This window comes from Coptis chinensis, chromosome 5, assembly GCF_015680905.1.
Source record: "Coptis chinensis isolate HL-2020 chromosome 5, ASM1568090v1, whole genome shotgun sequence".
NCBI lineage: Eukaryota > Viridiplantae > Streptophyta > Magnoliopsida > Ranunculales > Ranunculaceae > Coptis > Coptis chinensis.
Genome location: NC_141460.1, coordinates 593,546 through 616,358, shown reverse-complemented (window position 1 = coordinate 616,358; position 22,813 = coordinate 593,546). Strand labels below are relative to the sequence as shown.

Below are 22,813 nucleotides of genomic sequence, written 5' to 3'. Positions count from 1 at the left end.
TTGTACCTAGCATTGTTGTTTATGTCAACAACAATTGAAGAACGATTGAAGAGTGTCAAAGTATTATTCATACTTTTGACTTGAATGGCCATGGTGTGCTTAGTTTTGAAGAGTTTAGGATCATGATGAGGTAATTTACAAGTGTACATATATAGTTACGTCAATAAAGTTTCAACGTCGTCGGTTAGTTGATTGATTGTATTGACTATTGAGGGGTTAGATTGACTGATATATTCACTGATGGTTAAAGCATTTGTATTTTTTTACTTTTTAGTGTGTACACTATGTTCTCACATTGAGAACTCTTTGAATCGTACTCCCAGTCTTGTCCTTATATATTTGACTATTTGAGATAGCATTGTTTGAATTTGTCAATGACTCATAGTTGATTTATGGGTTTGCACTTTGCAGTATTTACTTTATCTCTCTACAAAATAACATTTTCCCTTGAGAATTTTTATTAAATCACGTGTTCCCCTCCACTGAAATACTTTAAAAGAATGCAGATTGTTATAAAACTATGTAAAATTTTGAAGTGGAAGCAATATCTTTGTAAATTTTAAAGCCCAACTAATGGGTTGTAAAATGTACAATGTTTACCCGTATTATGATTGGTAGATGATTAATATATTGTTTTGTGTAGGAAAGAAGCTTGCTGAAAGTATAGTCAAAGAAAAATTTGCAGCATGCTAACCGAAAGTACTAGATGTGTGGTGTTCTTGAGTATAATGTTCTTAATTAAACAAATACCGATTGGAAACATAGTTCATCAAAATTAAGACCAGTTAGTACTCTTCTTTTTGCAAGATGTATGCTTTGATCCCTTATGCCTAATTATTTCAATTATCTCTTATAATCCATGAACTGCATTGTAATTTATTAGTACTTTCATTTTTTGTGTCGATTTTGTAGGTTATGACAATAAAGTGGTGAATGTTTCATGAATACAATGCATCCTAACCTTTCGGATTGTGAGCCACAGGTAATTTGACTCCCAATCATACAATTACTATCTAGGACATGTTCATCGGTTATTACATACAAGTACTCAATCTCAGGTAATTCAGTCGTAGGATTCTCTCGAGATCGTGCAGATGCTTTCAAGATACATAAAACAATTAGACGCCACTTTAAAAAAGGATTTGTGATAGAACTACGAGCCATAAAAACACAAAAATTGATTCTTAAACAAAAAAACCTTTGACCCCTTCAAAGTTTAAGCTATGAATCCTAAAACAACAAAAAACCTTCTAAACCTTCTAATAGTCCGCAAAATAAAAAACACCCAAAAGACCAAAATCCCACGAGTTCTCAACCGCCAAGATTGAAGAACTCACGATTGACGAAGAAAGAAGCAGTTTAATCAGTCCATTGATCTGTAAGTTTTTTTAGCATATTTATTTCACATCTATTCTGTATTTTTTGGGGTTTTGAAATATATTCAATCTAAACTATAAACAACGTAATTTTTCTTCTTCTTTGAATAGAAATTCCAACAACCAATTAGCAATGTCAGTGCATTTTAAGATTGAATGAAGTACTTACCGTGTTGATTCTTACTGGTAATTAATTTTGCATTGCAGATCATGTTAACAATTGTTCTAAAAATATTTGCCAACTTATACAATTAGCTTGGCATAAAAAAAAAAACAACTAGAGCCAATGATTTTTGCTATCATACTCTATATTCTATGTTTTTTTTTTGTTTTTTGTTTTGACTCCTATTTATTTTTTCCAGATTGCGAGACCATTGGATTACGCCCGAAGAGGTTGGGTGAGTGTTGATGTTGATATAATTGTATGTGAATCTTGCGGCTCAAATCTTAGTTTTGTTTTGTTTGCATTGTGGACACCAACCGAAGGTGAACCATTGTTGTCCTCGAGTTGTTAGTTTAATAATACCATATTAATATCATAGTTATTAATTTATAATACTATATTAAATTTAATGGGGAGTTGTGTTTTATGTTTCATTTTCTCCATGAGCTTTTCTAACAAAAGAGTCAATCTCATCTGTTTTATTCAAGCTAATAATGCCGGTAAAGCCTTTGCCAAGCAAAATTAATGTTAGCGCCGGAAACCTCATGTCCTTGGAGGGGAAATAGCTGTGTGGAAAGCTCGGTTCAGTTTCCTCCAACCCCACCTTCAGCACTAATTGGGGGCTTTAAGGATCGATGTGACGGATTGTTGCAATTTGTTTCCCTTTCGTTTTGTCTTTGCCTCGCAATTAGTCAGATGCGACTTTCTAGGAGTTCACAAATTAATCGTCTTCTAGCCCAGTCAGAAACTTTGGCTAGGGAAACATATTACATACAAGGAATAGAGTTCATCAGTCGAGATAACACTTTTTGCATTTATTCTCATGTAAGATATGTGGAAATATTTATTCATGCTGGTGACTTGATAAACATATATTATTTGGCTACTCGAAGTAGAAGTTTCAACCTTTTCATTTTACATTGGTTAATGTTTTTCATTGACAGTCCAAAAGCTGATTAGCTTTGTGTGGATGGGAGCCAAGATGGGTTCTTAGCATTCCAGATCAAGAAAGCTCCGCCAATCGACTAGAGATGAATGCCCCTTTGGTCCTAATGCAAACTTACTCGCCTTCACATCATCCTGGACCTATCAAACATGCAATCTCTGCTTCTCTTAAAAGAGACACGAGAAAGAAAAAATTAGTTTTTCCTGAGTCAAGATCTGAATCTAGGTCACCTATGTTGGATTGTAGCTTATGTGGCTTTCTGATCGAAATCTAGGACTTCTCGACCGTTGATCCGAATCTTATGATTGCTAGGGATTGGGCAGCCTTCAGGAAGTGAGGTTGGTGATCGTGCAGCTTCATTTGAATCAAGGGGACCAAGTACGCATAACCGGAACATCGAGGGTGGTGGGAGTACAGTTAATGAACCACGTTGCAAATGCAGGGAGGTCGATAATGTAGAAAGAAGCTCATTGACCGTGGACGGTGACGAGCTGGTAGATGATGGCATCTAACTTTGCTTCTGAGAGCTATGGTCAAGGGATCCCTTTTGGAGCAACAATTGGCGATGGCTCTGCAAGTAATTTGGTTGGATCAATGGGTGAAAATCTAAGAGTATATTATATTAAGTAACTGAGGCTTGAAGGAGTTTGTGCTAAAGTCATTGGTGAAACATAGCTCTGTATATACTCTGTATATGTTCATGATTTTTTAATTAGTTGTACTTATGAGAGTTAGTAATTGATTTATTTGGTTAATAAGATGGTTGCTTAATGGAAGTTACAAAGGATATTGAATATGTGGAAGATGGAGTCGATTGAATGAATCAAGATATCACCTTTGGTTCCGAGTCTCCTCTTATTGGAGAAGCGAAGGGAGAGTTTTCACCCGCATTTACTTGCAAATTGTCATTTTCTTCTTTTGTGCCCGCCACACCTTGCTCAGATCCGAGAGGCTTTTCATTTAGTAGTTGTCATGAGTCAAATAGCTTGGAGCTCTCATCTCCGTAGCTTCAATGCCAAGCTTTACATTCTTTGGTCCAAGCTCTCCCGTTGGGAAAGTGAATGATCCATTAAGTTTCACAAATCAACACAAAATCGATGAGATTCAAAGAGGTATTCAAACTTCGATTGTGTTTTCACTTTGCTTGATTCAAACTCGGCTTAAAATGTCATTGTTCAATGACTTTTCCATTTTGAATTTGTTATTGAAAGAAAGATAAATTCTACTTTATCAAGTACTATTGTCCATAAATTGAGTAGTATATTAAGTAAGATTCATCAGTGGTTTTTAACGGATATTATATAGTTATTATTCCTTTAGATTGTTGAAATGTGAGGTTCGACTGATTTATTTTTTTTATATTTTTTTCAGAAAATTTCAGATTTCTCTTTTTCTATTTTTTTTTAAGCTATAAAGGTTCCCTAATGATCTATCATTCCATCTCACTATTTTTCTCCCCGTTTTTTACATCCCCATGTCGCAAAATGGACTAAGCATTTTATAAAAATTAAGCCCAAAATACAGGTAAGCCCAAACATTTAAAGCATACAATGAAACAATCCCGGCATGGCGGGGTGAAAGTAAATCGACTGATTTATTTTTTGATTTATTTTTTTTTGAAAATTTCAGATTTCTCTTTTTCTTCCTTTTGTTTTTCTCCCCATTTTTTATATCCCCATGTCGCCAAAATGGACTAAGCCAGTTAAATATAGTTGACTCTAATAATTTTATAAAAATTAAGCCCAAAATACAGGTAAACCCAAATATTTAAAGCATACAATAAAACAATCCGGGCATGGCCGGGTGAAATGCTAGTTGTCATATGTTTCAAGGTTTTGTTGACTTATAAAAAGTCTTTTGTGAAAAATCCTAGAAACTAGACCTTGAAGTGTTTAAGCCCAAGCCCGAGGCAGCTGTGGGTTTGAGCCGACATAACAGAAGTAGAGAAAGAAGAGAAAGAGAAAGAGAAAGAGAAAGAGGTTGTGATGGTGAGGTTAACGGCGGACTTGATATGGAAGAGCCCTCACTTTTTCAATGCCGTTTCGGACCGTGAGTTGGACCTCAGAGGTACGTCTTCCCGTCTTTCTTCGTCTTCGTACTAACACTGACTCTTTTTTTCTTTTATTTTTCTTTTATTCCTCAGGAAATAAAATTTCTGTTCTTGAAAATTTGGGTGCCACTGAGGTACTTATTATTATGAATGAATGAATGAATGAATTTTCGACGTACATGTTAATCAGTGCTGTTCATTCTCTCATTATTTGGCAGGACCAATTCGATACTGTTGATTTGTCTGATAATGAGATTGTCAAGCTTGAAAACTTTCCTTTCTTAGCTCGACTCGGCACCTTGCTTATTAACAACAATAGAATCACCCGCATCAATCTCAATATTGGAGGTCACTCACTCACTCACTCATTCCTTTCCTTTTCTCTGCATCAGCTTACATCTTATTTTCTTTACAGACTACTTACCAAAGCTGCATACTTTGGTTCTCACAAACAACCGTCTTGTTAACTTGGTTGAGATCGACCCTCTTGCCTCCCTAACAAAGCTGCGCTTCCTCACTCTCTTGGATAACAACATTACCAAGAAACCCAATTACCGTCTCTATGTCATCTTCAAATTAAAATCTCTGCGCGTTTTGGATTTTAACAAAGTCAAACATAAGGTAATCTCGTACGCAAAGCATCCATGAATATTTATCACTGTCACCACTTATCTGTTCCCCACTTGCCTTTCATACTCAGACAATACTGTGCTTTCTTTCTTATACTGCTTCAGTGCTAATTCACAATTTGCTGGATTTTTTATTAAATTGTCAACTCTAAGTTAGCTTTCAAAAATTGTGGTGATGATATTGAATACATGCTATTGCAGTGGAGTCTAAAACCACAGTCGCTTTGCTTAGCTTATAATAAATGGTGCACACAGAGACTAGACATCTCAAATCCCTATTTGCTCACCTAGTCCCGTAAGGGTTACTTGGCCACTTGTGGCTGCATCTGTAGTCTGTCATTTCTCTGGAATTGCTTTTGTAAAGAAGCATGTTGGGGAGATCATCACTATTTGAAAGTACTGATTAAAGATCTCTAAAGTTCAAACCTCAGGTAAGTTGTGCAAAGCTACTTAGAATTTTAATCAATTAACTAACTAAACTATTCTTATCTCATATAATTTTACTTTACAAGAACAGTATTTGTTTAACTCAAGTGTTTTTTTTTTATGAAACCCTTTTGGACGCCACGTAATATGGGCCCATTTTGGCAAAAAATTTACTCAGTTTATCATTTGCAACTTTACTAAAAGACGATTTGAAGTAAGTTCCCATTCAGAATCATTCATTTTTCATTGATATTGGTTTGGAAATGTATATACTGATTTTTGGTTAGGCTGATCTTGTCATGGAGATCATTCTCACCAAGAATCCGCTCAATTTAACATTTGTGACTTAAATAAAAGACTACTTCAAATTTGAAGTAAGTGTCCGTTCAAGGCCATTTATCGGTACCCTAATACACTTGGTGTGGAAATATAAGGACAATGTGTTATTCCTTCATTTTTTATTTATTTATTTATTTATTTTTTATCGGTAAAATTCACTCATATTCATAGAAAGATAATAATGTTACAATGTTCAAAAGTCTAAGTAGCAAGGAGCTACTTGACCACACTCAAACTCCCCAATTAGGCAATTAATAAGCTTGCTCATCTTACTAGCCCATTCCAATTACACATGAAATCACCAAATGTTACACCCATAAACATAAACAATGGAGTAGCACGTCCCCAATCAAATAGGAGTTCTTTGATTTCCACTACCAACTTATGCACTCCCTTTCCTTTTGTTCAAAAATCTTCGTGTTCCTTTCTTTCCATAGTGTCCATACAATGACATTTGATAGATGATCCGTTAGTCATTTGGCTTTGCTAGAGAGTGAACCCATGATAATACTCTTGCCCAAGGCCTCCTTGATATTTGATGGTGACACCCAAGCAATATCGAAAGATGCATAGAATATTATCCAAATTCCGAAAGTGATTGGACATTTGAGGAGAAGGTGGTCCACATCTTTTTCCATCATCTTGCAATACACGCACACATTGGGGATATTCATACCTCTCCGATTGAAATTGTCAATGATTTGAATTCTACCCAAGTAAGAGCCCCAACAAAAGAAAGCAACTTTATGTGGGATAAAGTTTTTCCAAATCCGCTTATATGGAAAATTGGTGATTCTTTCATTCTCCTCAAGCGCCACCAATGAATATTGCTTAGCCAAAACTGGGTAAAATGATTTCATTGTAAAGGAATCATTGTCATCCCACACCCAGTCTCTTATCCGCTTCTCTAAAGTTTCTACCTACTTCATATATTGCGGTCTATGATGTTCCTTCAAAATCATAGAGGATCTCGTTGATGTGGAGATCAACTTCACAAAATCATCATCCCTTGGCAGCGTTTTTAAAGACCCATCAGAGCCTTGAGGCTCACTGCCTCTGTGAGGCTTGAGGCAGGCCTCAAAGGCTTAGACTCAATAAAAAAACAGAAACAAAAAGGAAAAAGAAAAAAAATAAAAAAAGACTGGAAAAATCAAGAAAAAGTAGTTGTGAATTTAGATAGAAGAGAAACAGTATGTCATACTAATGAAATTACTATAGCACAAATAAAATGTACTGAGGCTTAAGGTTTTAACTTGTTGCAGACGCATCGTGCTCTATGTATGAAAAGCAGAAATTAAGTCTAAATACACATCCAAAAAGATGGGTAAATAGAAATATAGCATAGCAATATAGTAAGTTGAGAATTAAGGTACCAAACAGAGGAGAGGAGAGAAACAAAGGAGAAAAGGAAGAGAAAGAGTAGAGTCGGCTGCACATTGTAGCCGGGCATCTCATATATTATTAATATATTAGAATAGATGTGTAAAGACAAAATTGCCCTAGTACACCCTAATAACATCTCCAACATAGTATAATGCTAAAACACAAGTGTAGAATGATATTATGGTATAATTCTAAACAGAAATACTTAGGGACTTAACTAGTCACATAAGTCTCAAACATAAACATAGTCGCGACTGACTAAACAGTAGACACCCACTTACACACGCATAGATGCAGTCATAAGCATAAAGACAATAAGACATTCGCTGACCTAGACTCATAGCTTCAAGGTTCCAAGGCTCCATTCTTTTCATTCGCCAGTAAGAATATCATCAACATATTCCTCTACAAGATCGTCATTCTCAAAACAGTGGCAAAAAAATGAAAAAGAAGTAATAAAAAAGGCTGGGGTATTTGTATTTCTAGTGGGGCTCAGCCTCACTAAGCCTGAAGTCTTAAGCCTCAAAGCTCACGCCTCACACTATTGAGGAGCCTCACAGTGTGCATGTTTTAATTTGTAAAGCTAGAGCCTCAACGTGCAAGGCGCCCATGAGGCTTAAGCCTCAATGCCTTTTTTTTAATTCTTGTCCCTTGTGGATGCTGTCGACTTGGGCATTGTAGAAATATTCAATTTTTGTTTCTTTGTCTGATAGGATACAGTGTTTGTTATACTTCGATTGTTATATTGGTTAGTTTCTAAATATTATGTATCTTCAATTGACAGGAGAGAATTGAAGCGGAAAACTTGTTTGCATCAAAAGAAGCAGAGGAGGAAGCTAGAAGGGAACCTGCTAAGACATTTACACCAGGAGAGCTTCAGAATGTTCCAGAATCTCCCAAGGAAGATCAGACACCTACTGTCACTGCTCCAACACCAGAGCAAATAATAGCTATTAAGGTATGGTTGCTGTTGACTTGTTGCATTCATAGTATGTCCTAGAAATTTCCTTCATTAAAGAATTGTTTATTATTAGCTGGCATTGTAGGAAGATGCTTATTCCGTTATATCCTATGGATCATACTCACAGTAGGTCATAATTTGTGGACTCTTTAACTTCTGGTCAATTTGTAGTACATTACTTATTTTGTACACTATATGTGATATTTTTGTGAAGTAATTCCCCATTGTATGTTCTTACATCTCCTCACGGAAAAGTAGTTTTCATTATCAGTGGCATGGTAGATTAGGACATACTGATGTGTTCTTTTTTCCCCCAAACTCTCTCTCTCTCCTTCTCTGTGGTTTAAAACTTTCAAAGAATTTTTTTAGAAATATTTCCTCCCCCATTATATTCTTTTAAATTTTCTTAGAGCAACCTACGACTTCAACTGAATGTTGTTAGACAAACTGATGCGGCAACCAAATCTCGTGATTTGTCTCCTTATTCGTGATATATTACACTTTATTATTTAATTCTACCAGGTGTGAGTCTGTAAAGAAATTTAGTCAAAGTTAGCCTAACCATGACAATGAAGCAATGTTGATGATCGGAGAAGGGAACAGAACAAATCTAAAGGATCAATTTCTTCCATGATCTCTGTTCGTTGATCTGACAACGGACTTGATTTCTCTACTTCCCGGCAGTGCTGTTTCTCTAACTTGAATGAAAATGCTAATTATGGTGAATACTCTCCATTATCTTTCACTAATGAATATAATCAAATCATTGAGAAAAGTTTCGACAAGTCTTTGCACACTTCAAACTTGTAGCTCACACTGTTATAGAATTCTCTTTTTATAAGCTGTTATACATTGACTGATGTATTTGTTCAAACAGTTGATCTGAATCTCGGTTTAGCAGTGTTTATAGCCATTTCTCTCCGCTGAACTTGGACAAAAGGAGCATTCAGTTTTTCTTGTTACAGTACAGGAAGAGAAACTCGACTTTACAAATTTCAAGTGAGAAAAATTAGTTTATCGTCCATGAAGAAGACATTTTATAGCTAGTGTAGAGACTGATAGAAAAACGGAGATTGATAAAATGTTGTATTGAGAGCTAGAAAACTAAGTTTTAGCTTGTTTATCCCAGTACAAATTTGTGTGCACGAGATCGTTGTCATGTCGGGCTGAGTGTGCCACGTCAGTTTGTCCAACATTCGGTTCAAGTTATTCAGTTTGCTGTAACAATTCTTTTATATAGGTTCCTTCTGCTACTGGTACTGTAACACATCTCACCTTAACCCATGTCCTCTCCCTACTTGAATCATATTATATATATTTTAGTAATATGGATAATTTTGAAAGGAAGAGAAACATCTTGGTTCAAACATAACAACTTTTGGCCTTTTACTAGTTTAATTGAACACAAATAATTCTTACATAAAAATTTGCCTGGGGAAGTCCTTGATACTTAAACTTTATCGATGCTTTGGATGTTCATCTGAGTTCAATTTTTATTTGCAGGCTGCGATTGTGAATTCTCAAACTCTGGAAGAGGTTGCGAGGCTTGAGAAGGTATTTACTATCTTTCTTTCTTTTCTGTGTGCCTTATTTCATGTTTGATGCTGTATTTATAAATCAGGTTGATTCTTGACTTGACGTTTTGTCCTTATTACTTGAGTAGGCACTGAAGTCAGGCCAGCTTCCGGCAGATCTGAAGATTCCAGGTGATGAAAAAGCTACATACGTCCGTTCCCAAGATGACAAAATGGAGGTAGATGCTAAGAATGGAGCAACTGAGCAGTTGGACGATGCTGAGCATCAACAGAAGAATGACGGCCCTGCAACAATGGAGCAGGTAAGGCACATTCTCTGTATGGCTTCTTGATATGTCAAAAAAATTTCTTCTGTCTCTGATAAATGAGTTATAAATGCCAGAAAACAAAATACGGATTGTATACAACTCCTCGGTGAGCAACTACTGGGGGGCTACAGTAAATACATCTAATCCAAACATTGAAACATAATTCGCTACTTAAAAATCATCACTTAAAGACAAATTTTGAATCCTTCTCTGAAAAGACCACCTGCAACCCATACATAAAGTGCTACTTCTGTCCGTGATGTTAAGATTTATAAAGCTTGGTTCACTAAATTAGTCATTCCTTTTCTTTTGTCAGTCACTACTCATATGTGGGAGATAAAAGGGTATCATCTGCTTTCGGCGGAAGCCAAATACCCTGAAAATAATTTTATGAACACTCTTTGATTGATATAAGGGGACCAATATATTTCTGCGAAAGGAACAAAAAATTAGACTGAATTCTTGCAGACTGTCCTTTTAAAGATTTCAGTTCTTACATGTGGCAACCAAGGGGAACGCCATACCTATTTTTGTGGTGTCAAAATTAGGGTATGTACTGGACAGTTAGGTTTGAAGAGGAGTAACCCTAGGGGCGACGTGGCAGCAGTGGTCTCCATTACTGGTGCTTGCTCAGTAAACACAATTGGTGATGCTTCGAGTCCCTAACATTTTTCCAACTTCCGATTAAAAAAATTGATTCATTTTCCAAATATGTCGACATATCATAACTCACGAAAACTCTGTGAAAATAAAGTCTTTGACATCAAAATTTTGGAATCTTTTATTCTTTTCCGAGAACGACTCGTACTCTAATACCGAATAATAGGGTTTAACAATTGGCAGAAGCAATCCTCACTTTAAAAACAATGAAAACCCTAAAAATCTTTTATTTATTTAATCTCTTTCAATAACATAAAAAGATAAACCAATTAAAAAACCCAAATTACAAGCCATTATTTGTACCAACCAATAGTAAAAATTCGGAGATAGCTGCTGAGTTATGAAACTTCGAACAAGACCTTTTATTCCGTCTCGTCTATTTTTCGTTTTTTGTTTTCGGATGGGATGTTTCATTCCGTCACATTCCGTCCGAAGTTTTAAAGTCACCTCTACATTGGGCAACCCTTCGTAGCTTTTCACTAGGAAGGTAGCAAAGAGGGGAAATAGTCCTACGTGGAGGTGAAAAATTGTTGCTTGCATTAGGAATGCTCTAAAGAGGGTCAACCGGGCAAATAAGAAACTTCTAAACAAATCAAAGAAAGAGGCCATAAGAAAAGCCTATGGGCAGTACATCGTGCGCTGCATGCTCCGCAACTGTTACAGTTCTGACCCGTCAAGCCTTAAACAGATTAAACATTTTACTGGGACTTCCTTATCAAATTATGCCAACATATCTTCTAGAGACTCTATCTTCTAATACCTGACAGGAAATTGATCCGAGTCCCAGTCTCTCTTCTTCACCCTTGAAATTCAGTTTCCATCTCTTCACCTTTATCTCTTCATCTTATCTTACTATTATAAAGATTTAGTGAAACTCAACAGTGCAAACTCTAATGCTCATATTTTTTCCCCATTTTGCCCCTACCTTTATTATAATTTACTAATTTTCTATTGTTTTAAGATTTTTATTTCAGTTGGAACCAAAGTCCCAAACACCATTATCAAACTCTGGAAACTGGGTCCCATCTTTTCTTATCTTCTCCTTTATAAATGATTATATATCTTCTCTCACAAGCACCTCCAATTTCATCCGCCACCACCATTTCCCCTCTATATATCTATTCCTTGAGAATTGCTAGCGTCCTACCCCTTTAAAGGGGTAGGGCCATCCTACTACACTACAGACAAAAAAAGCTACTTTTTTTTTTGAAGGTTAAGCTAGGGTTAGGCAGACAAAAAAAAAAACTACCTGTTCACCTATTCTAAAGGTTTAATTTTATTTTATCAGAAAAAGTAATCAATGAGTTAAATGAGTTGACTCACTTCCTTCTCTCTTTTTCTAACCCATTAGCCATTGCTCCGGCTTGCCGGAATCCGTTCAGGCTAGTCATTTAAAAAAAAAAAATCAAAAGAAGAATCTCCACTTTCTCAACTGCTAGCAATCCTCAATCTTCAATTAATATCTTTGGTCTCTTTTTTTTCCTGTATTTCTTTAATGAAAGTTTTAAACAGACAATGGTTATTCTCTACACGAAATGGTAGTTATCCTTGTAGCTCCCAATTGTCCATCTCTTTTAGTGCCCGGAGCAAAACAAAATGAATTCCTTTGACCAGTTTTAATCTTTATTAGTGCTGTATTTGGTGGGCATTTACTTCTTACTGGCTATTATCGTATTGTTCAAAACAAATTGGAATTCATACATCAAGATCACAAGCCCCAATTGAACAAGATTTGCAAACCCATGAAGATAATCGCAATGAAAATGGTGAACATCTCGTATGGTTTGTTACCATTATTATTGGTGGTTAAACTTGCTATTTAAATTTGAAGTACAAGAAGGGGAAAGTTTAGTTGAAAGGTGTATTTTTTTTTTCTTTTCTTTTCCATCAATCATTGAAGGGGTTGAGTTTTCAGTTTGTCTGCTGGTGTTGTGGTGTTGAGCTTATAGAGGGAGGTCGGTGAAAGTGTGAAACTAATTGGTGGAGAAGATAGGGGTATATAATGGGTACGGAAACCAATTTTAAATGTTTATAAAACTTTAGACGTAACTGGTCACCCTTTTTTGGCTCTTATAGGGTAGGATGGTCCTACACTCCTATCCCTTTAAAGGGGCAGGACGATAGTGATCCTCCTATCCTTCAGTCATTTTCAAGTCTTGGTTTGCAATGAAAAATTCAAGGTTGGCTTTGCAATGAAAACTTTGATTTGTTATATGAGTTTGATGGGATTTTAGTTGGTTATTTGACTTTGAGAAATGGCTTTCCTGATGGTTAGGTAAGATAAAAGAATATCTAACTCAACAACACAAAGTGGAACAAAATGGTGTTGGTGATTTTAAAATTTGTTTTAGTTTGTTTGAAAGGTGATTTTATGGTTGGACTTGAGTGTAGTGTCAAAGATACATCTTTATCTCAAGATTGAAGAGTACAAATTCAACAAATTAGAAGAATATGATAAGAGGTAGAAGATGGGTAGTTATGAGGTTTAGGAGAACTGGAGAAAAGGTAGGAGAAGAGATGGAACTGTGGAAGATGGGCGTACATATTTAGGTGTTTGGTGAAGACACGTGAAGAGATACCAGAGAATGTGATTGAACTCTTACACTAATCATATATGTTAGCTTGGATCGAAATGACCCTCGAGCCCCAGAGATTTTTTTATATTATCAGACAAAGTAAGACTTCCAAAATTTGAAATGTCATTATCATCCAAGAGTCTTATCCCTAAATTTTTATCCTTCTTAATTTCTGATATTGGAAAAACCAAACTTCATTTTTGTCTAGTTTATGTTAGGAAATGATTTCAATTATTTATAACCCCTCCCCCCCTCGAGCCCCAGAGATTTTTTTATATTATCAGACAAAGTAAGACTTCCAAAATTTGAAATGTCATTATCATCCAAGAGTCTTATCCCTAAATTTTTATCCTTCTTAATTTCTGATATTGGAAAAACCAAACTTCATTTTTGTCTAGTTTATGTTGGGAAATGATTTCAATTATTTATAACCCCTCCCCTCGAGCCCCCAGAGATTTTTTTTATATTATCAGACAAAGTAAGACTTCCAAATTTTGAAATGTCATTATCATCCAAGAGTCTTATCCCTAAATTTTTATCCTTCTTTATTTCTGATATTGTTAAACCAAACTTCATTTTTGTCTAGTTTATGTTGGGAAATGATTTCAATTATTTATTAACCCCATTGACCCCATTGAGAAAAAGAGATCCTATTTTAATCGTTTATTTTGTATTATTCCAGGACTAGATGTTATGGAGATCCTCATGGGTGACTACTCATTTTGCAATCAGGAGCAAGAGAGCAATCAGGAGTACAATCAAGGATACCTTGCCGTGTGCTATTTCTGTTAGGTAAAGAGCCATATATTGGTTGTTCGGCCCAATCAATTTGGATTCAATCCTTCCAAGTGAAAGAAGAGCTTACTTGCAAACACTTACAAATTATGAATTTCTGTATTAGGTGCAGATGCTAAGTTTATTACCGAAGAACTTGACATCATTTTCAGATTGTTGATTTAACTTTTGAATTAACTGAATGTTCTCATGTGAAGAAAGGCCAGCTAAATAGTCGGCATTCTTGTTCACTTCTGGATACACACGTATATTCTACCTTCTGCATCTGAGCTGCTATGTGTGTTATGGCTGCAGCAAGGTTGCTGCAATGCCATGGGGAATTCTCCTGACCTTTTAGGATATCTATTGATCTTAGAGAATCAGAACACACACAGATACTTTGGTGAAATTGTGCTGCTGATATAGTTGGAGCCCAACCTCGATTTCCTAGAGCTCTTGGTATAAATCAGAACACACGGATACTTTGATAAGTGGAAAATTCGTGCCACCACAAATCCTAAATGACCGAAAAGAGCAACGGGACCATTAGTCATCATACACAGTAAAATTGTTTGAAATTTTGATGATAGGGACTTTCTACTACAGGGGACCGGATGGAGGATGAGTTCATACTATTTGGCTCCCTTGTCATATTCTCCAACTCCACAGCAAGCCTTTCCATTAGTGGTGCTGGAAGTTTAACTGTTACAACTATCCCATCCTCGCCTTTGCTGTTCTCGGATGGTCAAAGTAAGCTGGACAGGGAGCCGGTGCCTGTTGGCCCAGCATATAATGCTCTGCCCCATCCAAAATTCACAGCTTTGAACCCCATTGACAAACGTGTCGTATCAGACACACAGAATGTTTCCGCAGTTAAGGCTGAATGTGGTATCATGCAGCGAGTATATCGAACTTGGAACACTTGCGGAGGTGAGGGAGCATGCGGTTTCTTATGCGCACTAGGGCTTGTACACAAAAGAAGGACCGATGTGCCATGTCATCAACGTGCATGTCTTCATGACAGTCGTTCAATTCATGATGACGTGCACAGGGCGCTGGTGATTGGTCTCGCACATTAAGGAGTAGTTCGCAATTCAGTATGGGTCGAAGCCGTCGTACTGATGGAACACGTGCCCCACGTGCCACCTCGCTTACAGCAGTCGCAAAATGTAGCAGACCAATGGCGTCACACATAGTGTGATTCGTACGAAAGGCAAAGATAAATCCTCCACATAACAATCTAGTCACCTACAATGCGCGTGCCAAGTCGTTAGATGGTTACTTGAATTTGAGAGGTTCTACTGATGATCAAAGGCACAAGTAAACACCCTTAAACAGGATGTTCGATTAATTAATTTTACCTGTGTCAACAACAAAGGGCAGTGAAGCACACCATCGGAGCCTGGGACATCACAAAGGAGATCCACCTCCCTGGGAAAGGTGGTTGTAAAACATCACCAAATTGGTCCAACCTCACATGAGCATTGGCCTCAACAAATGTTGTGTTATTTTGAATAAAATAAGAGGTGAATTTGAATTTGGGCTTGGACTCTTTGATCTCTTATCTTCTTTTTAGTTTTTGGTAAAACCTGTTTCCTGATAGGATTAGAAACATAATTTGATATGGATTGGGAAATAGAAACTTAGTGTACTTGTAGAATCCAATCCCTACAGGGAACCTGAAGCAGTTACCTATAAAAACGGATCTATTAGTGCTCAACGTTTCAAGTCTCTACAAAAACTCCTATACCAGCCACCTATAATATGAGCGAATTATTTTGTACACTACGTTTTGGGCAATTATAAGATCAATATTTTTTTCTTTGGTTTATTTGCAGTAAACAAATGAGAGTATAACTGGCTGTTGTATCCTGGAGGTTGACGCGGCTTTGTCTGCATAAAGAGGAATATACGCGAAATAACCTTAGGAAAAGTGTTTCATCTGTGCCTCAACTAGTCTTATTTTTATTCACAGTTTGTTTTTGTTGTAGAAATTGCTACCAACAATTTTAAGGTTGTCTAACGATGAAAGGTTAAGGTTTGTTTATCGGTTTTCGTTTATGGGTTAAGGCGATTAAGAGAAGGTATTGATAAAAATTGTGCTTCAATTGGATTAATGCTAATTCTGGATATTGGCATGGTAACAACAATTGTTGTCGTTACTATACTTACTATACTGCATAAATTTTTTATGATGCTTTGCTTTTAGATCGCTTTCTCGACAGTCTTCAGGATTTGCATGGCGATGATAGCAAAGAAACTGTTCAAGAGTGCTACGAGCTATCCGCTGAGTATGAGGGAAATCTTGAACCTCAAAAGCTGGAGGAGCTTGGGAGCAAGTTAGCGAGTTTGGATCCTGGGGATTAGATTGTGGTTTCTAAATCATTCTCTCACGTGCTTAATTAACTTGGCCAACTTAGCTGAGGAGGTTCAGATTGGTTATAGGAGACGGATTAAACTTAAAAAAAGGAGTTTTCACTGACGAGAGCAGTGTGACAACAGAGTCAAGATGTTGAAGAGGCATCCCAAACAAAATTCAAGGACACCAAGATTGAGCGGTATTCTGATAGAGAACTAGTTCAAGGTTCAAGGCGTGCGCATGACCCAAGGAAAGTACGCTGGAATCCAGAATCAGGTCTACAAAAGCTAGATTTATTAGAGAAGCTTGACGAGAAGATTGAGAAACATGGAAGGATACGGAATTGTTTGGCTCAGCTGTATGCCAAGGACATTACTCCTGATGACAAGCAAGAGCTTGATGAAGCTCTTCAGAGAGAGGTTTCACCTGTGAGCAACATCTGAGTTCGAGATTTGGAGATTATCGGAAAAAAAAAGAATAGTTCGAAATTCGGAATGGTAGGACAGTTCTGACGAAAATGGCTATAACGTTTTGCTCGATGATTGGATTCACAACCCGCTTTTTGCGTTATAAAGCTAACTCAGAGATGTTTCCAATGGTGTATGGCTTGAAGTCTAATTCGTCCAGAACTGATTCAGTTTTACAGTTCTTTATGGCTCACTTTCTCGTCAAATAGCGAAACGTGAAAATCCGATTTTTCAATCGGATAGGTATCGTATTCCTTACCAAATCTATGCAATTCTTTGTTTTATATTGTGAGATGAATTAAAACATAGAATTACATGCTAGGGTTTTTAATTTAAGAAAATTTAAAAACTAAGTCTATATGTTCTAGTTATTTATCTAGTCAATATGTTGTGGCACTGAGTGTTAGTTAACATGCATTGAAAGTTTTTTCATTGACTAGATATAATTGTTTGAGATTAATTTCTCTTTTGTACATATATGATCACCAAGATTGGTGTCTTTGTTTGTAAGAGATGCATATAAGGAGATATTAAAGTTTGTTGATCCCACATCTAGTAGTAATGGAGCTACACTTCTATTGATATAGGACCCCACGCCTTATATGAGGTCCAACTGAGGATTAATTGGGCCAAGTGATGGCTTAGGTTGGGGACAGTATCAGTCTTGGGTGAGACATCTGTGAGGGTACCATGGATGGTTCTTAGGCTTGGCCTTAGTCATGCCTGACTGGTGAGACAAAGCCGATGGTTCGGTTAAACCAGTTTCGGTCCAAGGTGGAGATTGTTAGTTGTATGGACCGAATTGGATGTTGTTGATCTTAATAATCTTATACATCTATTTACATGATTTCTTGTTATGTGAATGTTTGGCATGGTAGATTATGTCATATTAATAGGAAGTATGTTAAGAATATGAGCATACTTGGTTTAATTTCTAACTTGGATGATGTTTTTGCACACTGTGAATCTTGCACTAAGACGAAAATCACAAAGAAGCCTCACAAATCAGTTGAGAGAAGTACAAGTCTGCTAGACTTGGTACATACTGATATCTGTGAGCTTGAAGGAGTTCTGACTAGAGGTGGTAAAAGATATTTTATTACTTTTATTGATGATTGCTCGAAGTTTGCATATGTTTATTTGTTGAAGAATAAAAGTGATGCGTTTGATGTTTTTAAAGTTTATATACTTGAGGTACAAAATCAGCATGACAGGAACATTAAAGTAATTCGAAGTGATAGAGGTACTAGGTACTGAATATGATTATGCTGATTTTGACCTTTTCTTGCAATCACATGGTATAATCCATGAGACAACAGCTCCTTATTCACTTGAAATGAATGGAGTAGTTGAACGTAAGAACAAAACTCTCAAGGAATTAACTGTTGCTATGTTACTTAGTTCTGGAGCACCTTCAAATTTATGGGGAGAAGTTGTTTTGACCGTATGCTATGTGCTGAATAGAATTGCTAATTCTAAGACAAAGGTTACACCTTATCAGCAATAGAAGAACATGAAGTCTAATTTGAGTTACTTCAGAACATGGAGATGTCTGACTTTTATAAGGAAGCATGATCCCAAGATCTCAAAGCTTGAGAGCAAAGCTTATGAGTGTGTCTTTCTCGGCTATGCTATGAACAGTAAGGCCTACAGGTTTCTAAATATGAAGACTAATGTCTTGTTTTGAATCATCTGATGCTAAATTTCTTAAAGACATGTTTTCATACCTATCTAGAAATAGTGGGGGTGAGTCTTCCTCCAAGGCACCTACTTATGATGTTTCTGACACTTATATACTTAGATTACATGACAGAGACACTGTTACAGAATCTGAACCAAGAAGAGGTAAGAGAGCAAGGGTTGCTAAGGAACTGAGACCCAATTTTGTCACTTTTGCTTTGGAAGGAGACCCTTCCTCCATTGAAGAGGCTCTCGCATCTTCTGACTCTGAGTTTTGGAGAGAAGCCATACAGAGTGAGCTTGATTCTCTCGTAGATAACAAAACTTGGGAGTTTGTTGATTTGCCTATTGGTTGCAAGAATATAGGAAACAAATGGGTTTTAAGAAGGAAGTTTAAAACCGATGGTTCAGTGGATAAGTTTAAAACAAGGCTTGTTATCAAGGGTTTTCGACAGAGAGAGAACTTTGATTTCTTCGACACATATTCACTTGTTATGAAGATAACATCCATTAGAGTTTTATTTTCTGTTGCTGCTGTTTATAATCTTGTTATTCATCAGATGGATGTTAAGACAACTTTTCTAAACGGGGATTTAGAATAGGAGATTTACATGGATCAGCCAACAGGTTACGTGGAACCAGGTAAGGGTCAAAAAGTATGCAAATTACTTAAGTCACTTTATGGGTTGAAACAGACACCTAAACAGTGGCATGAGAAATTTGATAACTTTATCATTACCAGTGGGTTCAAGATAAATGAAAGTGACAAGTGCATTTATTATAAATACTTTGATGGGATATGTGTTATTATATGCTTATATGTTGATGATCTACTAATCTTTGGTTCCAATTTACATGTTGTGAAAGAAATCAAGAACCTGTTGTCTTCTAACTTTGATATGAAGGACTTAGGTGAGGTTGATGTAATATTGTGAATCAAAATTACAAGATTGTTTGATGGCATATGGCTGGATCAGTCACACTACATTGAAAAAATGTTGAAGAAGTATAACTACTTCGATTGCGTGACTGTGAGTATTCTTTTTGATCCCTGTATTAAATTATTTGCGAATAATGGTGAACATTTGAATCAGAAGGAATATGCAAGTATCATTGGTAGTTTGAGATATGCTACAGATTGTATAAGACCTCGACATTGCCTATCAGAGGGTGTTATTTGCGGTACACTAGCAGCAATAGATTCGATTGGAACATCCTTTCAGAAGACTCCGAGATCACCAGTGGCTATGTGTTTAGCATTGGTGGAGGTGTTGTATCTTGGAAGTCCAAGAAACATACCATAATAGCATAGTATGCTATGGAGTCTGAGATTAATTATTGCTTTGGCTAGTACGAGTGAAGAAACTAGTTGAATACAAGACCTTCTTACTCGTATACTAGTCTAATATAGACGGTATTAGTTACAATGATACTTTGTTGATAGTATTACAGCTATAACTGGGAGAGTCCATATCATTTTGATTTTGTGAGATCTGAAGATAACCTTACAGGTTCATATACCAAAGCTCTAGCCAGAGATATAATGTGGATTGCTCTACTAGCATGGGACTGAAGCCAATTGAAATATGAACATCTATAATGGTAACCCAACCTAGGGACTAGAGATCCCAAGAACTAGGTTCAAAGGGAAGAACAAGTCAACCCAACCTAGGGACTAGAGATCCCAAGAACTAGGTTCAAAGGGAAGAACAAGTCATAGAATGTTGGTTGTGAGACATGCATTGTTACTTATCTGCCTCGTAGTTGGATAGTAAAATGTATGAAATCCTGCAGCGATAAATAAAGGTTGAGGTTTTCTAGAAAAAACTCTTAATGAATTTCTATGGTCTTTATGGGCGGAGTGCATAGCTACAGGAACACTCTTGATAGACTCACCTAGTGAATGTGAAAGTAGAGGCCGCTTTCTATGAGAATGGGGATTGATTCTCTAGATCATTCACGAATCCAGGAAGAGAGCACAAGGCCTTTAATGTGCAGAACATTAAAGGAGAACACTGGATATGTTGTGCGTGATTATAACTTATTGTATACTCAATCCCTAAGTTTAAGACTTAGTCACTTATGACTCTTATACTTTGAGTAATTTTCACTACGTAAAGGTTTAAGTCTTGGACACCTTCATCTATACATAACATGTTGATACTGATATTGATTGCCCTTAAATATATTTTATATTTTGTTTTTATCAAAAATAAGTGGGGGATTGTTGTGTTATTTTGAATAAAACAAGAGGTGAATTTGGGTTTGGGCTCTTTGATCCCTTATCTTCTTTTTGGTAAAACATGTTTCCTGATATGATTGGAAACAGAATTGGATATGGATTGGGAAACAGTCGTAGAATCCAATCTCTATAGGGAAACTGAAGCAGTTCCCTATAAAAACGAATCTATTAGTGCTCCACGTTTCAAGTATCTACAAAAACTCCTATACCAGCCGCCTATAGTATGAGCGAACTATTTTCTACACTACGGTTTGGGCAATCATAAGATCAGTATCGTGGTTCTTCATTTTCTTCTTTGGTTTATCTACAGTAAACAAATGAGAGTATAACTGACTGTTGTATCCTGGAGGTTGACGCACTTTGTCTGCATAAAGAGAAACATACGCGAAACAACCTTAAATAAAACGTTTGATCCGTGCCTTAGCTAGCCTTCTTTTTATTCACAGTTTGTTCTTGTTGCAGAAATTGCTACCAACAACACACATAACACCTTCACCTGTACATTCAACCATAAGCTTAGTATTATGGTTGTTGAATCCTACTCCTTCCCTGAGCCTACTCGCAAAGGAGTAGTAATAAACAAGTGTTTCTGCGATGGCCTCTTTAATAATCTTCACAGGATCTCTTTCTTCATGCATTCCCGCAGCAGCATTGTTTCGATAAAAGTGTATGAAGGGAACATGAATCCGAAGGCTCTTTTGATCGTTGATATCAAAAAGTTCTTTAAAATCACGTGGTGTTGGCTTAGCAGGTGCAATCAGTTCAGGTTTGCCCCTTTCTATTTTGAAGACTAAAGAGGAAGACGAGGATGAAGACATTACAACCAGTTTTAAAGGAAAATAGATAATAGCTAAGCTAGATTTCGATAGAGTGGTGGTATATACTGTGTTGGTTTGATTCTTGTCTCCCAAATTTTCTTCCTCAGATCAGGCATGGTGTTCAAAAGGAGGCACCGAGTACTCCCTGTTCTTTTAGTATGTGAAAGATTTCAGCATACAAGTTTAATAACAATTTATCATTTTCTCTTTCCTTTCTACTATACTTTTTGCCCCCAAGTGAAATCCTGTCTACTCTTGCCTAATAATTTCCGCCTATATAAAATCCAAAAAATAGGGTCGTTTGAACAGCACAAATACCACAAGCATGAGAACGATCATGATCAATTGAACACAATCCAAGAGACTGAAAATTCATTCTCGCTAAAAGAATATTAGGCTTTGTTTTGGTGCCCATTAAGATTTTGGTATTCGTTGTACAATCCGAAGGAAATGAGTTGACCACACTAATATAGACGGCTTATGCAATTGTTTCTCTACGAACCTCCTAAAATCAAGAAGTTCTAAAACGACACTGCAAAAGAGATTAAAATGACAATCTCTGCAATATCCCAACATAAAAAGTTAGATTCAACCTGTCATAAAAAGTTTGCAGAAGGAAACTATTCATCCATCGTGCTGCACCAGAATCCCTATTGTAAAGGTGTGTTTTGGTTTTCCTTTACATACAACAGAAAAGAGGAGGATGGGTTTGGGTTTTGGAGAGATCGAGTTCGCTAATGAGCGAGCTGCCTACGTATCCTCTCTTGATTCTGAGGGGAGAGAAGAATCAGGTCTCACGTAGTTCATGTAGGTGGTATTTATAGGCATAAAGGAGTGTTTATCCTTGAGACACGTGTACTCTCTTGTACATATGTAGGGTGGAGATTATGAATGTGTGTTAGGTTGGTTTTGGTAGGAATTGTGTGATGATTGGGAGTTGGTGTAGTAGTCCATATTTTCCGGTGATGGGAAATACAGGTAAGATTTTGGTGATGATTACATCTGGATTAGAGGTGGTGTTTTTATCTAAGGCGTTCTGTCTCCAGTCGTTTATTCGTCTCGAGATATTCTCGAATGAGCTTAAGCGTACTACCTACATGAAGGGAGCTGCTCACAGATCG

At 36.7% G+C, this 22,813-nt stretch overlaps 1 protein-coding gene, 2 long non-coding RNA genes and 1 pseudogene across 4 annotated transcripts; 3 read left to right on the top strand and 1 right to left on the bottom strand.

Moving 5' to 3' along the window:
- The first annotated feature begins 698 nt into the window (after positions 1–698).
- On the top strand, positions 699–1,856 carry LOC147496177 (uncharacterized). Its single transcript, XR_015196567.1, has 4 exons — positions 699–784; positions 913–982; positions 1,059–1,378; positions 1,739–1,856. It is a non-coding gene; the product is annotated as an uncharacterized LOC147496177 (long non-coding RNA).
- A 2,507-nt stretch (positions 1,857–4,363) lies between these two features.
- Positions 4,364–14,377, top strand: U2A' (U2 small nuclear ribonucleoprotein A). Of its 2 annotated transcripts, XM_086559163.1 has the most exons (8): positions 4,369–4,552; positions 4,629–4,669; positions 4,754–4,883; positions 4,951–5,156; positions 8,097–8,270; positions 9,777–9,827; positions 9,937–10,110; positions 14,035–14,377. In XM_086559163.1, the coding sequence occupies exons 1-8, from the start codon at positions 4,471–4,473 to the stop codon at positions 14,038–14,040; spliced, it is 864 nt and encodes a 287-aa protein (XP_086415289.1). In that variant the 5' UTR covers positions 4,369–4,470; the 3' UTR covers positions 14,041–14,377. The 2 variants fall into 2 exon arrangements, with proteins under 2 accessions (XP_086415290.1, XP_086415289.1); XM_086559164.1 differs by lacking the exon at positions 4,629–4,669 and having other exon boundaries at positions 4,364–4,552.
- Positions 14,378–15,512: 1,135 nt separating this feature from the next.
- Positions 15,513–16,168, top strand: LOC147496175 (uncharacterized). Its single transcript, XR_015194510.1, has 2 exons — positions 15,513–15,652; positions 15,965–16,168. It is a non-coding gene; the product is annotated as an uncharacterized LOC147496175 (long non-coding RNA).
- Positions 16,169–21,314: 5,146 nt separating this feature from the next.
- On the bottom strand, positions 21,315–21,692 carry LOC147496174 (benzyl alcohol O-benzoyltransferase pseudogene; annotated as a pseudogene).
- Between the last annotated feature and the right edge of the window lie 1,121 nt (positions 21,693–22,813).

Excerpts from the sequence above, each read along its gene's own strand:
- U2A' (XM_086559163.1), top strand. The coding sequence starts at position 4,471 with ATGGTGAGGTTAACGGCGGACTTGATATGGAAGAGCCCTCACTTTTTC. Across the intron at positions 4,553-4,628 it reads CCGTGAGTTGGACCTCAGAG|GAAATAAAATTTCTGTTCTT; the intron begins GTACGTCTTCCC and ends TTTATTCCTCAG. Across the intron at positions 9,828-9,936 it reads AGGTTGCGAGGCTTGAGAAG|GCACTGAAGTCAGGCCAGCT; the intron begins GTATTTACTATC and ends TTACTTGAGTAG.